Source organism: Macrobrachium rosenbergii, chromosome 58 (assembly GCF_040412425.1).
Source record: "Macrobrachium rosenbergii isolate ZJJX-2024 chromosome 58, ASM4041242v1, whole genome shotgun sequence".
Taxonomy (NCBI): Eukaryota; Metazoa; Arthropoda; class Malacostraca; order Decapoda; family Palaemonidae; genus Macrobrachium; species Macrobrachium rosenbergii.
Genome location: NC_089798.1, coordinates 20,581,732 through 20,597,366, shown reverse-complemented (window position 1 = coordinate 20,597,366; position 15,635 = coordinate 20,581,732). Strand labels below are relative to the sequence as shown.

General features: G+C 47.4%; 1 protein-coding gene across 4 annotated transcripts in view; it reads left to right on the top strand.

The window, feature by feature from the left end:
• The window catches only part of barr (barren), a 363,219-nt gene that overhangs the window by 14,452 nt on the left and 333,132 nt on the right, over positions 1-15,635 (top strand). For all 4 annotated transcript variants that reach the window (XM_067101907.1, XM_067101909.1, XM_067101908.1 and 1 more), the window contains exon 2: positions 13,844-14,032. In XM_067101907.1, coding sequence (XP_066958008.1) covers positions 13,844-14,032 — 189 coding nt within the window. The remainder of the gene's footprint in view (positions 1-13,843; positions 14,033-15,635) is intronic.

The following is a 15,635-nucleotide window of genomic DNA, read 5'->3' as shown; positions in this document are numbered from 1 at the left end:
ACTCCTGGTAAACTACCCAAGACTTTCCACAAAAACGGCCGCTGCTCAGACAGCCCCACTTTCTCAGATTCCACGAAGTATTATCTGCTCTGGCCCTGACAGGCTTCAGACTGTCAAGCGCCTTGTCAGAGCAAAAGGGTTTTTGAGACAAGCTGCAGAGGCAGTTGCGAAATGCAGACGAGCTTCTTCTACAAAGCTCTGCCAATCAAAATGGACAGTCTTCAGAAGGCGGTGCAGCCACCATAATGTCTATTCCTCTGAGACATCTATAAGCCAAATAGCCGACTATTTGATATTCCTAAAGTCCATCAGGAAGCTATCTACCTCTACCATCAAAGGGTATAGGTTGATGCTCAGATCAGTTTTTAAGCACAGGAATGGATCTGTCTTCTAATCAAATTATCACCGACCTGATCAAATCCTTCAATACGTCCAAGAAAGATAGTTCTTCCAACGTCTCTTGGAACTTAGACGTTGTACTGAAGTGGCTCTCAGGTCCTCAGTTTGAACCTTTTCGTTCTGTTTCCCTCAGGAATCTTACGAAAAAGACTTCTTAATGGCTCTCGCTACTGCCAAAAGTGTTAGCGAGTTACAAGCAGTAGACAAGAGAATAGGCTTTGCACAAGAGGACACAGTCTGCTCTCTTTCTCTTGGTTTCCTCGCAAACAACAAGGACCCTTCTAAACCCTAGCCCAGGTCCTTCGTCATCAAGAACCTTATGGATATCTTAGGACCTGAGGAAGAAGAAAGACTCCTCTGCCCAGTGAGGTCCCTCAGGTACTATCTTCAGAGGACGGAAAAGATTAGAGGACCTTCGAGCAACCTCTGGTGCTCTGTTAAAGACCCAGTTCGCCCACTCTCCAAAAATGCCATATCCTTTTTTCTGAGAGAATTAATATTAGATGCCCACTCTCAGATCCAGGAAGAAGCTTTTCCCCTACTTAAGGTTAAGGCTCACGAAGTTAGGGCAGTAGCAACTTCCCTCGCTTTTAAACACAACTTGTCTCTTTCTTCAATCCTGCAGCCGACGTTCTGGAGGTGCAAGTCCATATTCGCCTCACACTACCTCAAGGACATAGAAACTGTATTTGAAAATTGTAGCACTTTAGGACCTTTATCCATGGCTGGCATGGTACCGGTACTGGGAGAGGAAGCATGAGGAATCTATCTGTTCCTTTGCTATCAACTTGCCTTGACTTAAGGTTTTGAGTTGTTGGGAAGCTTGGGGGGTACATTGTACCTAGAGTACCCACCAGTTCGTACTTTATCTTTGATAATGGTTGGGTTTTTTGGTTTTATTTTGTGGTGTAGGTGACAGTGTTTTCATTTTGTATTCTGGTCTTCGCTCAGGGCAAGGGCATCTTTGAAAAACTTTGTCAGCATACAGTGTACTTCCTCCAGTGCAAAGTTTCCCGCTAATGTAGTGGCAACCCTTGGCTATACTGCCAAGTCCACTACAAGTTGAGAGAAATGCCGACCAGAGGCAGTACCTTCCTGCAGCAGCTCTCTCAACAGGTAAGGAAACAACGAACATTTATTCAATGTTAGCGACCTTTCTAGTTCAAACTCATTACTTACTTAGTGTTTTGGAGTAGAATATGTCCATGCCCTTTCCCACCTCCTTACAATGTGGAATCAGCTATGTAATTACTTGGTAAGTTACTTATATAAAAATGACTTTTTTATGATAGAATAAAGTTTTATATACTGTATACTTACCAAGTAATTACATGATCAGAGCCCACCCTCCTCCCGTTGCATGAACATAGGAGCATAAAACGAATTGAGCTGTCCGCTGGTTTGTTTCCTCGAGTCCCGGATGGTGGCGGGACGATTGTCACCTACACACTAACGATAACAGCGCCACCATGCAAATTTTGAATTTCTAAGCTGCCGCAGGTTAGGGAACCAATAGCTATGTAATTACTTGGTAAGTATATATAAAACTTTATTTTATCATAAAAATGTCATATTTTAGTATCTGTTTTATGTGATTTGACACTTTTTTATTGATTTCTGGTTTTCATGGCATTTCTACATTGTTGCTGACTGACATAAAGAAGTATACACTAATGTAGGTTGATTTTTATTTTTTTCCTTAATTTAAAAAAAAACTGCTGTAACATCAAAAATGCCTAGTTTCTAAATGATATAACTGGTGGTTACCAATCTTCAGTGAGTGAATCAGGTTTGTTCCGACATGATACACAAACCTTCAGTCCGTTACATTAGGAATTGCTTTCAGCGTAGCAGGAAACAGCCATTGAACTTTCAAAGAAGGTGGTTAGGCAGTTAACTACCATCTGGGAGGCAGGGGTACCACCTGCCCGGATGTAAACATTCCAATTTTGCTTTCGGCCATTGTGCGCTGCAGACGTGTTTTCTCACTCTCTGCCCTGACCGCCTTTGAGCTGTTTTTCTTGGTGGGATATCTTGTTTTTGCTAGCTTTCATTATCATGAATGTGGGCAAACCCCGAAAGCCCTCCTTCCCCCAACGTGTTTGTCCTGGGGTGTGAGGAAAGAAATATAATACTTTTCGTTCTAGTGTGGATGTGGACCCATGCCCTCTGCCCCACCTGCAGAGGACCTGTGTGTACACGCGTTGTCTGAGGGTTATACGCCCCCGATGACTCCCTTGGTGGCTAACCCATCGGGATTGTTTCTCCCTCCAGGCAAGCTTCCCCTTCTTGCTGCCTCTCCCTTGGGTGAGGACTCCCCCTCCCCTTCCTCATTCATTTCGACGGGTGTGGAAGGCCGCGGGGGAATGGACGATCAGGACAGCCTCTCTGGGGCCCTCTCCTTGCTCCGGGGGTGAATTTTTTCCCCTGGAGCGAGTAGAGGCTTCCGTATTTTACCCGACTTTTTCCTCAGCTTGGCAGTGGAAGCGTCTCTTGGTAGCCAAGCCTGGCATTACTTCACTGGAGGGTCTGGTATCCGATCTGTCAGGCGCTCCGGTGACAACCCACGCGGCCACCACATCCGCCACCATGACATCATTCGGCAAGCTGCCTGTAATGGTGGAATCGCACCTGGGCACCCAGGTGTCAGCCGTTCCTGCCATGCTCCTGCTTTCCTGGCCCCGATATCCCTGCCTGGCCCCTCAAGGATGGTGACTTCATCGGTGCCATATATCTCCATGCCTGCTCCTGTTGCCAACCCATGCTTGTTCCCGACTCCGGTTCCGGTTCCTGGCCACCCTGACTCTTGGCCCAGCCTGGCTTCCACTCATGCTCCACCCGTGCCTCTGACCCACGTACCGTCTTCTGGCTTTCCTGGCTCCCGCGCTGCTCCACCTGTCCCGGTAGCTGCTGGTTCAAGCACCAACGTCTCCGCTACCTGGGTGGCGTCCGCTTCCCTGCCCCTGGCTGCACCTGTGTCTTCTGCTGCTCCCTCGTAGATGGGAGACCTGACCGCCATCCTGAAGAAGATGACAAAGAAGTTGAAGAAGAGGTCTAGGAAGGTGTCATCCTCATCATCTGCTACCTCTTCTTCCTCTTCTTCCTCTTCTTCTTCTGAGGCTCACCAACCGAAGAAGAAGAAGAAGAAGAAGAAGAAGCCTCCCCCGCCCCAAAGAAATCTTGTCCCGAGACTTCTAAGGGACTGCCTCCATCCACAGGGAAGGCAGTGGGACCTCTTGTTGGCTCTTCCCAGTCTACGGGCCAGGGAACCAATTCGTTGACCCCCAGGTCAGTCGTATCGGGAGCCGAGGGCATGCAAACCACGGTTTGGACTCCCCCCGCTGCGCTGAAGAAGCCTGCTTCTAAGGCCAGTAGGTCTGTGTTGGACACTCATTCGTGAGCTGCGCCGAGTCTGATACTGGAGAAACCTCTCTCCTTACCGACTCGGGCACAGGACTGGAGAAAGAGTCCTGGCATGCAGGTGCTCCTACTCTTCCTGCTGGCACTTCTTCAAGTGCCAAGCCAGGTTTCCGGGAAGGCGTGCCGGTCCCTCTGGTCCAGACACCTGGTGAGACAGAGAAGAGATCCCCTGCTTAGTCTCCCCGAGAGGTTTCAGCCTTGAAGAAGACTGGGGTGCGTCTAGAGGACAGTGCAAGTTCTCGCCAGCCAGCTGCACACTCGACTCCCCCCAGTCCCTGGCTGCGTTCGCGGAGTCAGCCTGGCTCGGGGGGAGCTGAGTGCGCGGCTTGACTTGTGTGAGCCGCTCCGCTTCCTCGGGAGAATGCTTCGCCGAGGTGAAAGCATTCTCCTCAACCCGGGTTGCTGTCAACACCATGGGTTGGTGACTGCTCCCGGCCTGCTGCTCCTGTTGGTTCTGCCAGCAAGACCAGTGGGGGCACCCGATCCTCCTCACCTGTCCCCTCTACCTCCTGGGCTCCTTCCAGGGGGCGCAAGTCGGACAGGAAGAACTCCGGCGAGTCGTCTTCCCAGAGTTCTACCTCAGGGGTGTATGTGCCTGACTCGGTCCTCGGGTCGGCCAGGTCATACGCCCACATGGTACAGGGAGGATTACATGGGTCTGCAAAAGTTCTGTCTTCTTCAGGGAGAGTAGATCGGGAGAACCGCACCCTGGAAGGACTCGAGGGTCCTCTTCCCCAGGACGCGGACACCCCAGAGACATAGGACTTTTGCTGAGGTAATTGCACTGATTCGTCAGCACAGTGACCTCGGGGAAGGGACCACGGGCCTCATCTGTGGATTGTCCTTCGCACCTTGAATCCTTTTGGGGACCCAAGAAAGAACCCAAGGTTTTGGTGGGGTTGCCATGTCCACACTTGCTGAGGGGTCCTCGATCAAGTGAATGGTCTTGTGTCTGGGCAGGACAATTCCCTATGATCAAACCGCTTGGACAAGCTGCTTCCCCCTCCTCTGCCTTGTCAGAAGCGCTTTTATACGCCATCAGAGAGGTCATTGCTACCTAAGCAAGTTGACCTGGACCTGGTTTGTCTAGGCCCAGGTCTCATTGCAGCAACTTACCTGGAGGAGTTGCTGGCTTCAGGAGTCTGGCACTGAGACAACAAGCACCTTCACATCAACACCCTGGAACTCAAGGCAGCCTTCCTGGCTCTCCAAGAGTTCCGGGATCAAGTGATGGGACACTCTGTGGTACCGATGAGCAACAGTACCATGGTAGTGGCATACGTCAACAAGCAGGAGGGTCTAGTATCCCTCCTGCTCCACCAGTAGACGGTGCACGTGCACGAGTGGGTGTTGGCTTACTCGGTAGAGCTGTCAGCCAGGTACATTCCAGGCAAGAGGAATGTAGTGGCAGACAAGCTCAGCTGCCAGAATCAAGTGATCGGAACCGAATGGTCCCTTCATTCGGAAGTCACAGAAAGGCTGTTCAACCTCTGGCGGCATCCAGTAATTGATCCATTCCCCACCCGGCACAACATAAAACTCCAGGTTTTCTGTTCAGTCGTGCCGGACCCATGGGCCGCTGCAGAGGACTCGTTCCAGCACCCGTGGGACAGCTTAGACGTCTACGCCTTTCCTCCGTTCTGTCTGATTTGCAGAGTGATCAACCAGGCAATGATCACTCTGACTCTCAAAATGATTCTGGTGGCTTTGGTATCCCAACCTGCTAGCCCTCCTCTCCGAGGCGCTGAGAGAGATTCCCCCCTGGCTCAACCTGCTGTGTCAACCCCACATAGAGTGGTATCACCAGGCAGTGCAGTCCCTGTGTCTTCACAGCTGGAGGTTATCCACCATCTCCTGCGAGCTAGAGGCTTTTTGTGTCGTGCAGTAACGGAGTTGGCTGGGTACCTCCGATGAACCTCCGCAGCGGTATACCAGGAAAAGTGGTCCGTCTTCTGCAGTTGGTGTCATGGATGGGGTATCTTGCAGCTGAAAGGAGTAGATATCTCTTCTTCTTTCAAGATTTCCCTACTGATGAGAAGCTTCGAAAGGTCTTGCTCACCCAGGGATCTCAGGCCCCCTGCGTGGGATGTGACACTCATTCTAAGGAGCCTGACTTTGCGCACCGTACGAACCTTTACGAGAGTCGTCAGACAGGGATCTGACCCTCAAGACCCTGGCATCAGTGAAGGGAGTTGGTGAACTTCACAGAATTTCCTTTGATGTTAAACACTCGAGGGGATGGGGATCAGTTACACTCGATTTCGTCCCGGATTTCGTGGCGAAGACTCAGAAACCTTTGGTCCCTGACGCTCGGTTTGAGTCTTTCACAATCCCCTCCCTAGAGGACTTTGTAGGTAATGAACCAAACGAGATACTACTGTGTCCTGTTGGAGTGCTGCGGTGGTATCCGTAGAGGACTCGACGCCTCAGGCCTGAGTGTCGACGACTCTTTGTTAGTACTGGCTCAGCCAAGAAAGAAGTGTCCAAGAACATGATCTCTTTCTGGCTTTGTGACACGATAAGGGGAGCACATTCTGCTGCTGGAGAAGACGACGCTGGTACACCTCGTCCGAGAGCTCACAAAGTATGCAGCACTGGTCTGTCCCTCTCATTCCGGAAGAACATGTCGGTTCTTCAGGTGTTGAAGGCAGGTGTGTGGTCCCAAGAGACTACCTTCACTTCCTTCTACCTTTGAGATGTTACACAAGTCCTTGGACACTTTCTCCTTGGGTCCTGTGGTGGCTGCTCAACAAGTTGTGTAGGTTACCTGGCTCCTCTAACAGAACAGGTTTCGTCTTGCCTAAGATGTACGGTTGTGATTGGGAGAATGAATGTGGAGTGACTGGCCTCTTCCCTCTCCTCATCTCGGCTCTCTTCTCACAGGCAGGCAGCTGACATGCTGTTGCATGTTGGATCTGGCGGTCAATGCAGGTAAGCACTCATTTAGAGCTTCCGTTCTATTTCTGTTCAGGTTCAGAAGCAGCCCCACTCCTTCCCCCTGCAAGGGGCTGGGGGAGAAGGAGACCAATACAATAAGACAAACCCAATGCTTGTGATTGCCTTAATGTCACCGACTCCAAGTTCTTCCTAGCCTACTTTGCATGAACTGATGCTTCCTCTTTCATGCAAAGGGACCCAGAAGTCTGACAATTGATCTCGCGTTTCTTACAACCCGATCATTTTGCCACAGGCAGTTTTCCCTTCCTCGCTCTATCGACCAGGAAGGGAACACAAGGTGTGGTGAACTCCATTCAGTTCATAGAGACTCACTCAGATTCCTCCCTCCAACCAGTGAGGCTTCCGACGGTTTGTATATCGTGTCGGAACAAATCACGGTTTTTTAAAGTAAATTGTATTTTTCCAAACTATACAAACCCGAGGTCCTTTACATTACATTTCATGCCACCCCTCAATCTGAAACCTGGGCTGAAAGGCAAATTGGAATGTTTACATCCGGGCAGGTGGTACCCCTGCCTCCCAGACAGTAGTTAACTGCTTAACCTACTTGTTCGAAAGTTCAACAGCCATTTCCAGCTACGCTGAAATTAATTCCTAATGTAAAGGACCTCGGGTTTGTATAGTTAGGAAAAATACAATTTACTATAAAAAATTGTGATTTTGCAGAAGTTATATCTACGGAAAGAACTTAGATTTCTATTCTGGTATCTTTCCTGGATACTATAATTTTTTTGCAATGTTTATACAGTAATCTGGAAAATACCAAATTAACTAGGTGAAGAATGAGACATTGTTCTTCATCAGATATCAGATATTTGATGAGTCATACCATTGTATTCAAGTACTGTGTAGGCTATGGTAAGTGTTTTAGTGATATATAAGTAACTTACAAGTAACTGCATAGCCATTAGTTTCTAACTATTGCGGTAACTTAAATTTTGAAATTCGCTGTAGCACTTCAGTTGCTTTGGTGTAGGTAACTCACCCCGCCCACTTTCAGGGAAGAACAGGTACAACACAGCTGAAGAGGTCAGTTTGTTTTTGCTGGTCAGCGACTGGTCATCGGATGTTTGAGCAGCTTTTGTTTTGATTTTGTTTCACCGGATGGTTGTAGCTATCGCCGTCTTTGCTGAAGTATTGTTTCCTTTTGGTAGCATTCGTGCAAATTACATTAGCTTATCTAGATTTGACTTCTTGATTGTGACTTTTATTATGTCTGACTCTAGTTCGACTAGTATGTAGTTTTGCAGCAAAGGCTGCAATACCAGGCTGACGTCAGCCAAATACGACGCTCATACTATTTGCTGTCATTGTAGAGGGCAAATTTTCTCTTCTGATTTAACTTGTGTAGAATGTAGAGATTGGGATTAGGGGAAGTCAAAGACTTTGACTACATATTTGGACAAACTTGAAAGAAATAGGCAGAGAAAGGTGGCCACTAGAGCTGAAGATAGGGGTTCTGCTAGCCAGGGTTCTCCTGATGTACCCTCTCTTTCTACGCCTGTGACTGCTTTTTCCCCTATTAACAGCCCTCCAACTTTTCCAGCAACTCCGTTTCCTAGCTCCCAGCCGTCCGAACCCAATGCCATTGCCAGTCTCGAAGCCAGGATAGCCAGAAATTTAGTCTCTTGGTTAATACTGTTGCCCAAATTGGGGCTTCAGTCAGAAGTGTCATGGACAAGATGAGTGTTAGTGATCATGGTGCAAGTGCAGTGTCAGTGGAGGAGGTGACGACTTGTCCCACCGACGCTCCTAGACAAAGGTCCCTGTCAAACTCCCCTAAACGTGGGAGGAGGCAAACCAGAGGTCCAAGGAAGGTCGATGGGGTTTGCTACTGGTAGTCGCCCCCCCTTGACCGAGCCTGTTGTACATGGGTCCCAGGACTTGGTGGGCAGCCACTGGAAAGGCGTCCAACTGGGAGTGCATGCATTGTCGTCCAGTGATTTGGACTCCAGTACGGGCAAGGGACGTAGTTGGCGCTTTTCAAGTGTATCCAGGCCATTGAAAAGGCATGTATCTGCTGCTGAGCGTGCTTCCCTGCTTCCTTGTAAGCAGCCCAGAGAACAGGAGCATAGTCCCAAACCTTCCTCTAGCCTTTGAGACACCCCCAGTCGTTCGTCTCCTGCTGTCTCGGTGGTAGAGCACCAGTATTTGGTGCCGAAATGGGCTTCCTCTTCTAAGAAGCATTCCAAGCGCCCAGTAGGATCTGAGCGCCCAGCAGGATCCAAGCTCCCAGTGGGATCCAAGCGTCCAGTGGGATCCGAGCACCCAGTGAGATCCGAGCTCCCAGTGGGATCCGAGTGCCTGGTGGGATCCAAGTGCCCTGCAGGATATGAGCTCCCTGCAGGGTACAAGCACTCAGTGGGATCTAAGAGTCCAGTATTCGAGCGCCATGTGTCTGAGTATTCGCCTGTGCATGTGTGTCCACCTGCGTCTGTCCACCCACCTGCTAGCATCTGCCAAGCATTCAGCGCCATACTCCAGGCGCCAAACGCCTCCTCTTCAGTATGGCTCCAAGGGTTTGTATACCCCTGCAGTTCAGGATCCTTCAGTGGAACCTATCCAGTGCCATCTGGACAGTATCCTGGATCTCCTGCAGAAGCCTCCTGCGGTGACTCAGGAGCCTTCGTACTTAGCTCCTCCTCCTATTTCATCTGATGAAGAAGACATCGAGCAGGAGGAACCTTCTTTGTCCTATGCAGCTCTCTTGAAGTACTTCCTGTTCTGTTATTCGACATTCTTCACTCCAGCAACTCTGTCATCCCCGGGTTCAACGTTCACGATGAGACAGCTTGCCCAAGATGGTCCTATCCTTCTCATCAAAGAAAGCCCTATCTGGTATTGAGGGTTGGCTGACAGAGAAGAGGGATCTTGGCAAGGCTGTGTCCTCCTCCTCCTCCTCCTCCTCCTCCTCCTCCTCCTCCTCCTCCTCCTCCTCCTCCTTCAAACAAAAGGAGGTATCTGTCGTATGCCACAGGGAAGCACCTTCCTTGGGAGTTTCTGCCTCCTCCCAAGGGGACTTCTCTAGCCTGATTGATTTAGCACGAAGGTCAGCGTTTTCCTCCACCAAGATCTTGTTCACAACTTCAGAACTGGACCATTTAGTGCGGAACATCTTCAAGGTCTTCGAAATCTTCAGTTTCTTAGATTGGACTGTGGGCACCTTAGCTAAGAAGATAGAGAGCAGAGCCACTCTTCAAGAGAATTTTTCTTTGGACTGGTTAGGAGTCCTCTCATGCGCAGATAATGCAATTAGGGATGGCTTGCAAGAACTGGCTGCCTTATTTGCAGTGCGAGTTCTGAAGATCAGTGGTGTTCTTATACCACAAAAGGGGTCACTCCCTCCCAAAGGTTGGCTCTCCTTTTTGCGCCCTTGGACCATTTTTAGTCTGTTTCCTGTGCTACAGTAGAACATGTAACAGCAGGGTTGCAGAAGTAGTCCACACAAGATCTGCTGACACAGTCTACCAAGTGCCCTAAGGAGTTGGGACATGGTTCTACATTCGCATTTAGTTCAAGGACAGTCTCCCTGCTTCAACAGCACCCCTTTTGAGGTGGCAGAGCAAAGTTTCAGCCCCCCCCCCCCTCCCCCGCTCGAACCTTCAGTCAGTTCAACCAGTTAAGAAGTCATCCGTCAAGCCCTCTTCTCGCAAGCGAGGATCCTATTTTGTGCGTTCTGGTGGGAGCCAGGCTTCTCCACTTTTGGAGCAAGTGGGAAGCCAGAAATGTAGAGCCATGGGTCCTAAAAGTCCTCAGAGGAGGCTGTTCCATCCCGTTCAGGAAGAAACCTCCTTTAGTGTCTTCTCCTATCAGCTTGACAGCCTACTCGGTTTTTGGCCCTGTCACAAAAAAGTCTCCTCCCTGCTTAGGAAGAGAGCTGTAGAAGTGGTCAAAGATGACAAACAGAAGATTTTTACAACCGTCTGTTTGTCGTCCCCAAGTCATTGGGAGGTTGGAGGCCTGTCCTGGACGTCAGAACCCTGAATTTCTTTGTTCAGACAACAAAACTCAGGATGAAAATGAACCATTCAGTCCTTTCATCCATTTGCCAGGGAGATTGGATGGTGACCATCGACATGCAGGATGCATACCTCCATGCACCAGTACATTCAGACTCTAGGAAGTACCGAAGGTTCGTTTTCCAGGGCAGAGTCTTCCAATTTTGGGCTCTGCACTTCAGCCTCTGCAACTCCTCAAGTTTTCACACGGGTTCTCGCTCCTGTAGTGAAGTTGCTCAATTTCATGGGGATCAACGTTTGTTTATATCTAGACGATTGGCTCCTACGCTCCCCCTCAAGAGAAGATGCACAGAGGACCTTCAGAAGATGCTTCTTGCCCAAGAATTAGGTCTTTTAATCAAATTGGAAAAGTCTCAGTCAGTCCCGACTCAATCAATTCTTTATTTGGGGATGAGGATCGACTCTTTGGGTTTTCGGGCTTTTCCGTCCAACAAAAGAGGCCAATCCTGCTTCCGGACAGTATGAACTTCTCTTCCCATCATGCTCAGCCAACAAATGGATGAGTCTACTGGGCACTCTCATCCATTGAGAAGTTTGTGCCTTTAGGAAGGCTCCACACAAGAGTATTTCAATCCTTCATTTCTTCCTAAAGGCAAGTTGGCACAGGAAGACCCTTCTGGACTTGTATGTTTTCCCCATCAAGGAAGACCTTCGGTGTGGCTCACAGAAGGAAAGTTTTCAGTAGAGAAGTCACTGCATCCTCTGAGCCCCAATCAAGCATTATACTCAGACACATTGGATCTGGGTTGGGGAGCTCTTCTAGAGGATATGGAAGTTTCAGGGATTTGGTCTCAGGACAAGAGAAAGTGAAGGCAGTTCACTTGACTTTTCAGTCTTTTGCAGCAGTGTCATTCGACAGAAGAGTCGCAGTCCATTCAGACAATACGACCTCACTGGCTTACGTAAATCACTAGGGAGGCACTCACGTCTCCTTTAACGAAGCGGCCAAGGATCTCCTCCTCTGGGCACTGGACAATTGCACCAGGATTATCACACATTTTATCCAGGGCAAGTTAAACATCGTAGCGGATGAGCTGAGTCGTTGCAGACAGGTTCTACCCATGGAATGGACACTGAATCTGCAGGTGTGCACCGACCTGTGTAAACAGTGGGGAAAGCTGTTGATAGACCTGTTTGTAACATCGAGGAATCGTCGTCTCCCTTGTATTGTTCTCCAGCCCCAGACCCTCTCTCATGGGCAACAGATGCAATGCTCCAGGACTGGTCGAACCTGGATGTGTACACCTTCTCTCCCATAGCAACATGTCGATGACCCTCGTAGCTCCATTTTGGCCAAAGAAGGAGTGGTTCCCAGGCCTTCTCAGGCTACTGGTGGGTTTCCTAAGACTTCTGCCACAGAGACGAAATCTTCTTAAACAGCCACGTTTTCATTGGTTCCACCAAGGCTTATCCACTCTTGCTCTGACAGGCTTCAGACTGTCAGAAAGCTTGTCAGAGCGAAGCGCTTTTCAAGACCAGCTTTGGAGGCGATTGCAAAGTGTAGACGCCAGTCTTCCTCTAAGGTCTACCAGGCCAAGTGGGCAGTCTTCCGCAGCTGGTGTCAAAAGACATGACGTCTCTTCTTCTGAAACCTCTATAGCGCAAATCACAGACTTTTTGCTCTTCTTGAGGTCTTCTTGAGGATTAGCTACATCCACTATCAAAGGTTACAGAGTTGTGCTAAACTCAGTTTTTAGACATACAAGTTTAGATTTGTTTGTAAACCAAGACATTAATGACCCGGTTAAGTCTTTGGACACTTCAAAGTAAGAGAGTTCTTCTTTGGAGGAGTGGTAGAGCTTTTCTGGCATGCTGTTGGACACTCTCAAAATTAGAGAAAAAATTCATTTCTCGTCATAATGTGTTCGGTTCAATAAGTTGTAGGTCCCGTTGGTGTTCTTGGAACTAATCCTTTAAAGCCCTAGGAGAGCTTTAACCAGCTTCTTAAATGGCTTTCAAAGGGACAGCTTTGGTGTCTTGGAACCTTAAATGGCTTTCAACCCTCTGTTTGAGCCCCCTTCAACCTCATCTCTCAGGGATCTAATCAGAAAAACCTTCTTTCCAGTGGCTTTGGCTACGGCCAAGAGGATTATTGAACTGCAGGCCTTGGATAAGAAAGTATAGGATAGGAAGTATTCCTTCTATTTCTCTGTCTCCTCACCATGACACAGATTGTTGAGTTTTGGGAAGCTTGAGGGTATTGTGCACTTGGAGTACCCACAAGTCGTTCTGTTTTAATGGATGGGTAGTGGTTATTTGATTTTATGTGTTATGCATGCAACAGTTATCTGGTTGATTTTTGTGGTACTGCACCCAAGGCAGGGGCACTTGTTTTTTTATATTGTAATGCTTTGGCAGCCATCGGAGTACTCCTCGGCTGCAAAGCTCCCACTGAAGTAGAGGGGCCCCATGGCTTTACTGCCACGCCACTATGGGTTGAGATGTGCACCGACCAGAGGCAGTATCTTCCTGCTGTAGCTCTCTCACTAGGTAAGGTTACAACAAGCATTTCACCAATGCTAGCTACCTCTCTATTTCAAATTCATCTCCATTACTGAGTGTTTTTGAGTAGTATATGTCCATGTATCCCACCTCCAGTTAATGTAGGATTCAGCTATGTAGTTACTTGGTAAGTTACTTATATAAAAATGACATTTTATAATAAAATAAAGTTTTATATATACTTACCAAGTAACTACATGATTGGAGCCCTCCCTCCTCCCCTGTCATGGACATAGGGCTTAAACGAATTGAGCTCTTCAGCTTTGTTGTATCTACTGTATTCTTCCCCAAAAGTGGGCGGGGTGAGTTACCCACTCCAAAACAATAGAAGTGCTACTGCGAATTTCAAAATTTAAGCTGCTGCAATAGTTAGAAACTAATAGCTATGTAGTTACTTGGTAAGTATGCATGAAACTTTATTTCATCATAAAAATGTCATTTTCCAAGATAGAATTTCTATTAAATACCTTTATTTTACCTCTTTTGTCTTATTTTTATTCACAAGTGAAGGACAGTTTTTGATACTTTTGTTTTCTTCTTTTAAGGTTAATAAAGAAAACTGGAATAAAATGCGATCACATCAAAAAGTGCGACCAAGCTTCGGGATGTCACCTGTAAAACGTCGTAGTGATATTGCCCCAATTTTAGCAGAAACTCCAGTTAATGCTAACCATTATCCAGGTGCATCAGATGGGACTCCTTTAAATGATGATGTCTTTATGGATGTACCAGAGGTAAGTTCTGATCATGTTGTACAAACCTTGTAAGATTGGTGGCTGAGTTAAAGTTTGGGGATAGTTTTTCTTATAGGCATTTATGCACCAATTAGCAATAGAATTTGTGATACAGGAATTTGTCCTACCTTGACATTAATCAGTTAAGCACCAATTAGGAATGGACTTTGTTACAGGGACTCACCCTACATTGATGTTAATCAGTATGAGTAAGGAATGGTTTGTATTCCAGTATACCATGTTGCTGTACAATATTATTTCAATGGAAAACAGGCATTGGAGAGCAACTGGTGGGTTAATCACAAGGAAATGATTTTTGTAATTTTGTTTTAAGAATTCAAAGTAATAATAATTGATTTGTTCAAATACAGGATAATGGTAACTAAGGAAATTTGAGTGATTGGAAGCTAACAGCCATTGTGTCATTGATTCTGGTTGCTCTCTTCTCTGCTGCACAGTGGTCCTAGGTTTCTTTGAATGTTGACATGGTTCAGGACAAATTCCTTGCTGGAGATGGATTGGCCAACCACAAACACAACAAGCTCTTACCTTTAGCTCTGACTAAAGACTCCCAGGAAAACTTCCTGATGCATGTGGTCCCCTCTTCCACTACACAACACAAGCTTGTGTATATTAAATGCTAAATAAAAACAAATATCTGGTACCTGCTTTTATGAATTTTTCTGTTTTTCTGTTTGCCTGTTCATTACTTACTTTTTTATTACATCATAGAGAAAACCAATGGACTCCCACCCTCCCCTCTCTCCCTAATTCCTCCAGTGAAAGGTAGATCCTTATTCAAGATCACCAGCCTTCTTGAGTCTTCAGACCTTATTTCTCCCCCCAACCCCCTGTGGTGGATGATGATGATCATGATCATGACAGGATTAACAGCTGGCAGACACAAACCAATAGGAAAAAGAAAAGAGCCTCTCGTTTGCCTGCTGAACCGAACCCCAACAAGCGTGAATCACCTCGCCCGAAACCTGAGAAGAGATGTCACGTTGTGATTCACAATTTGCACTCATCAGTGAAGCTAGACACCATAGTAGAGATAGTCAAGCTTCTTGTGGACTCCGACCCTCTTAGCTTCCACGATCTCCCATGCAAAATTCAACATAAAGTGTCTTACAGGAACCTGCCTGTTTCGTCTCCTTGATGTTCTTAATGCCAAGAATTTTGGTCCTAATATAAAAGTCTCAAGATGTAAACTAATCCAGGATCAAGGGGGGGGGAGCTTATTGACACCCCATGCAGGGGTATAGGCAAAGGCTCACCTTCTACCACCACTCCAGCCGGCCAACTCCCCAACCAGCCAAATGATCGACTTACTCATTTCTCAATTTTGTGAGTAGCCATGGATACATTAGAAATAATGTCATGGAATATTTTTGCCCTGAAACGGAACACTCCTCTCCTAAACATGTTCTGGAAAGACTTGAATTGCAGAAGTTTATAAGATACTTGGGATGCTTGGACTGAAGGCTTTCTTGGTTTTTACTGCCTAGCTTAGTAATTATCTGTCTACACTAAAAGATTTTTATAGCTTACAAATTTGGCCAAGCTATGTACCTTAAATAAAAAATCCTTTAAATTAAGCGCT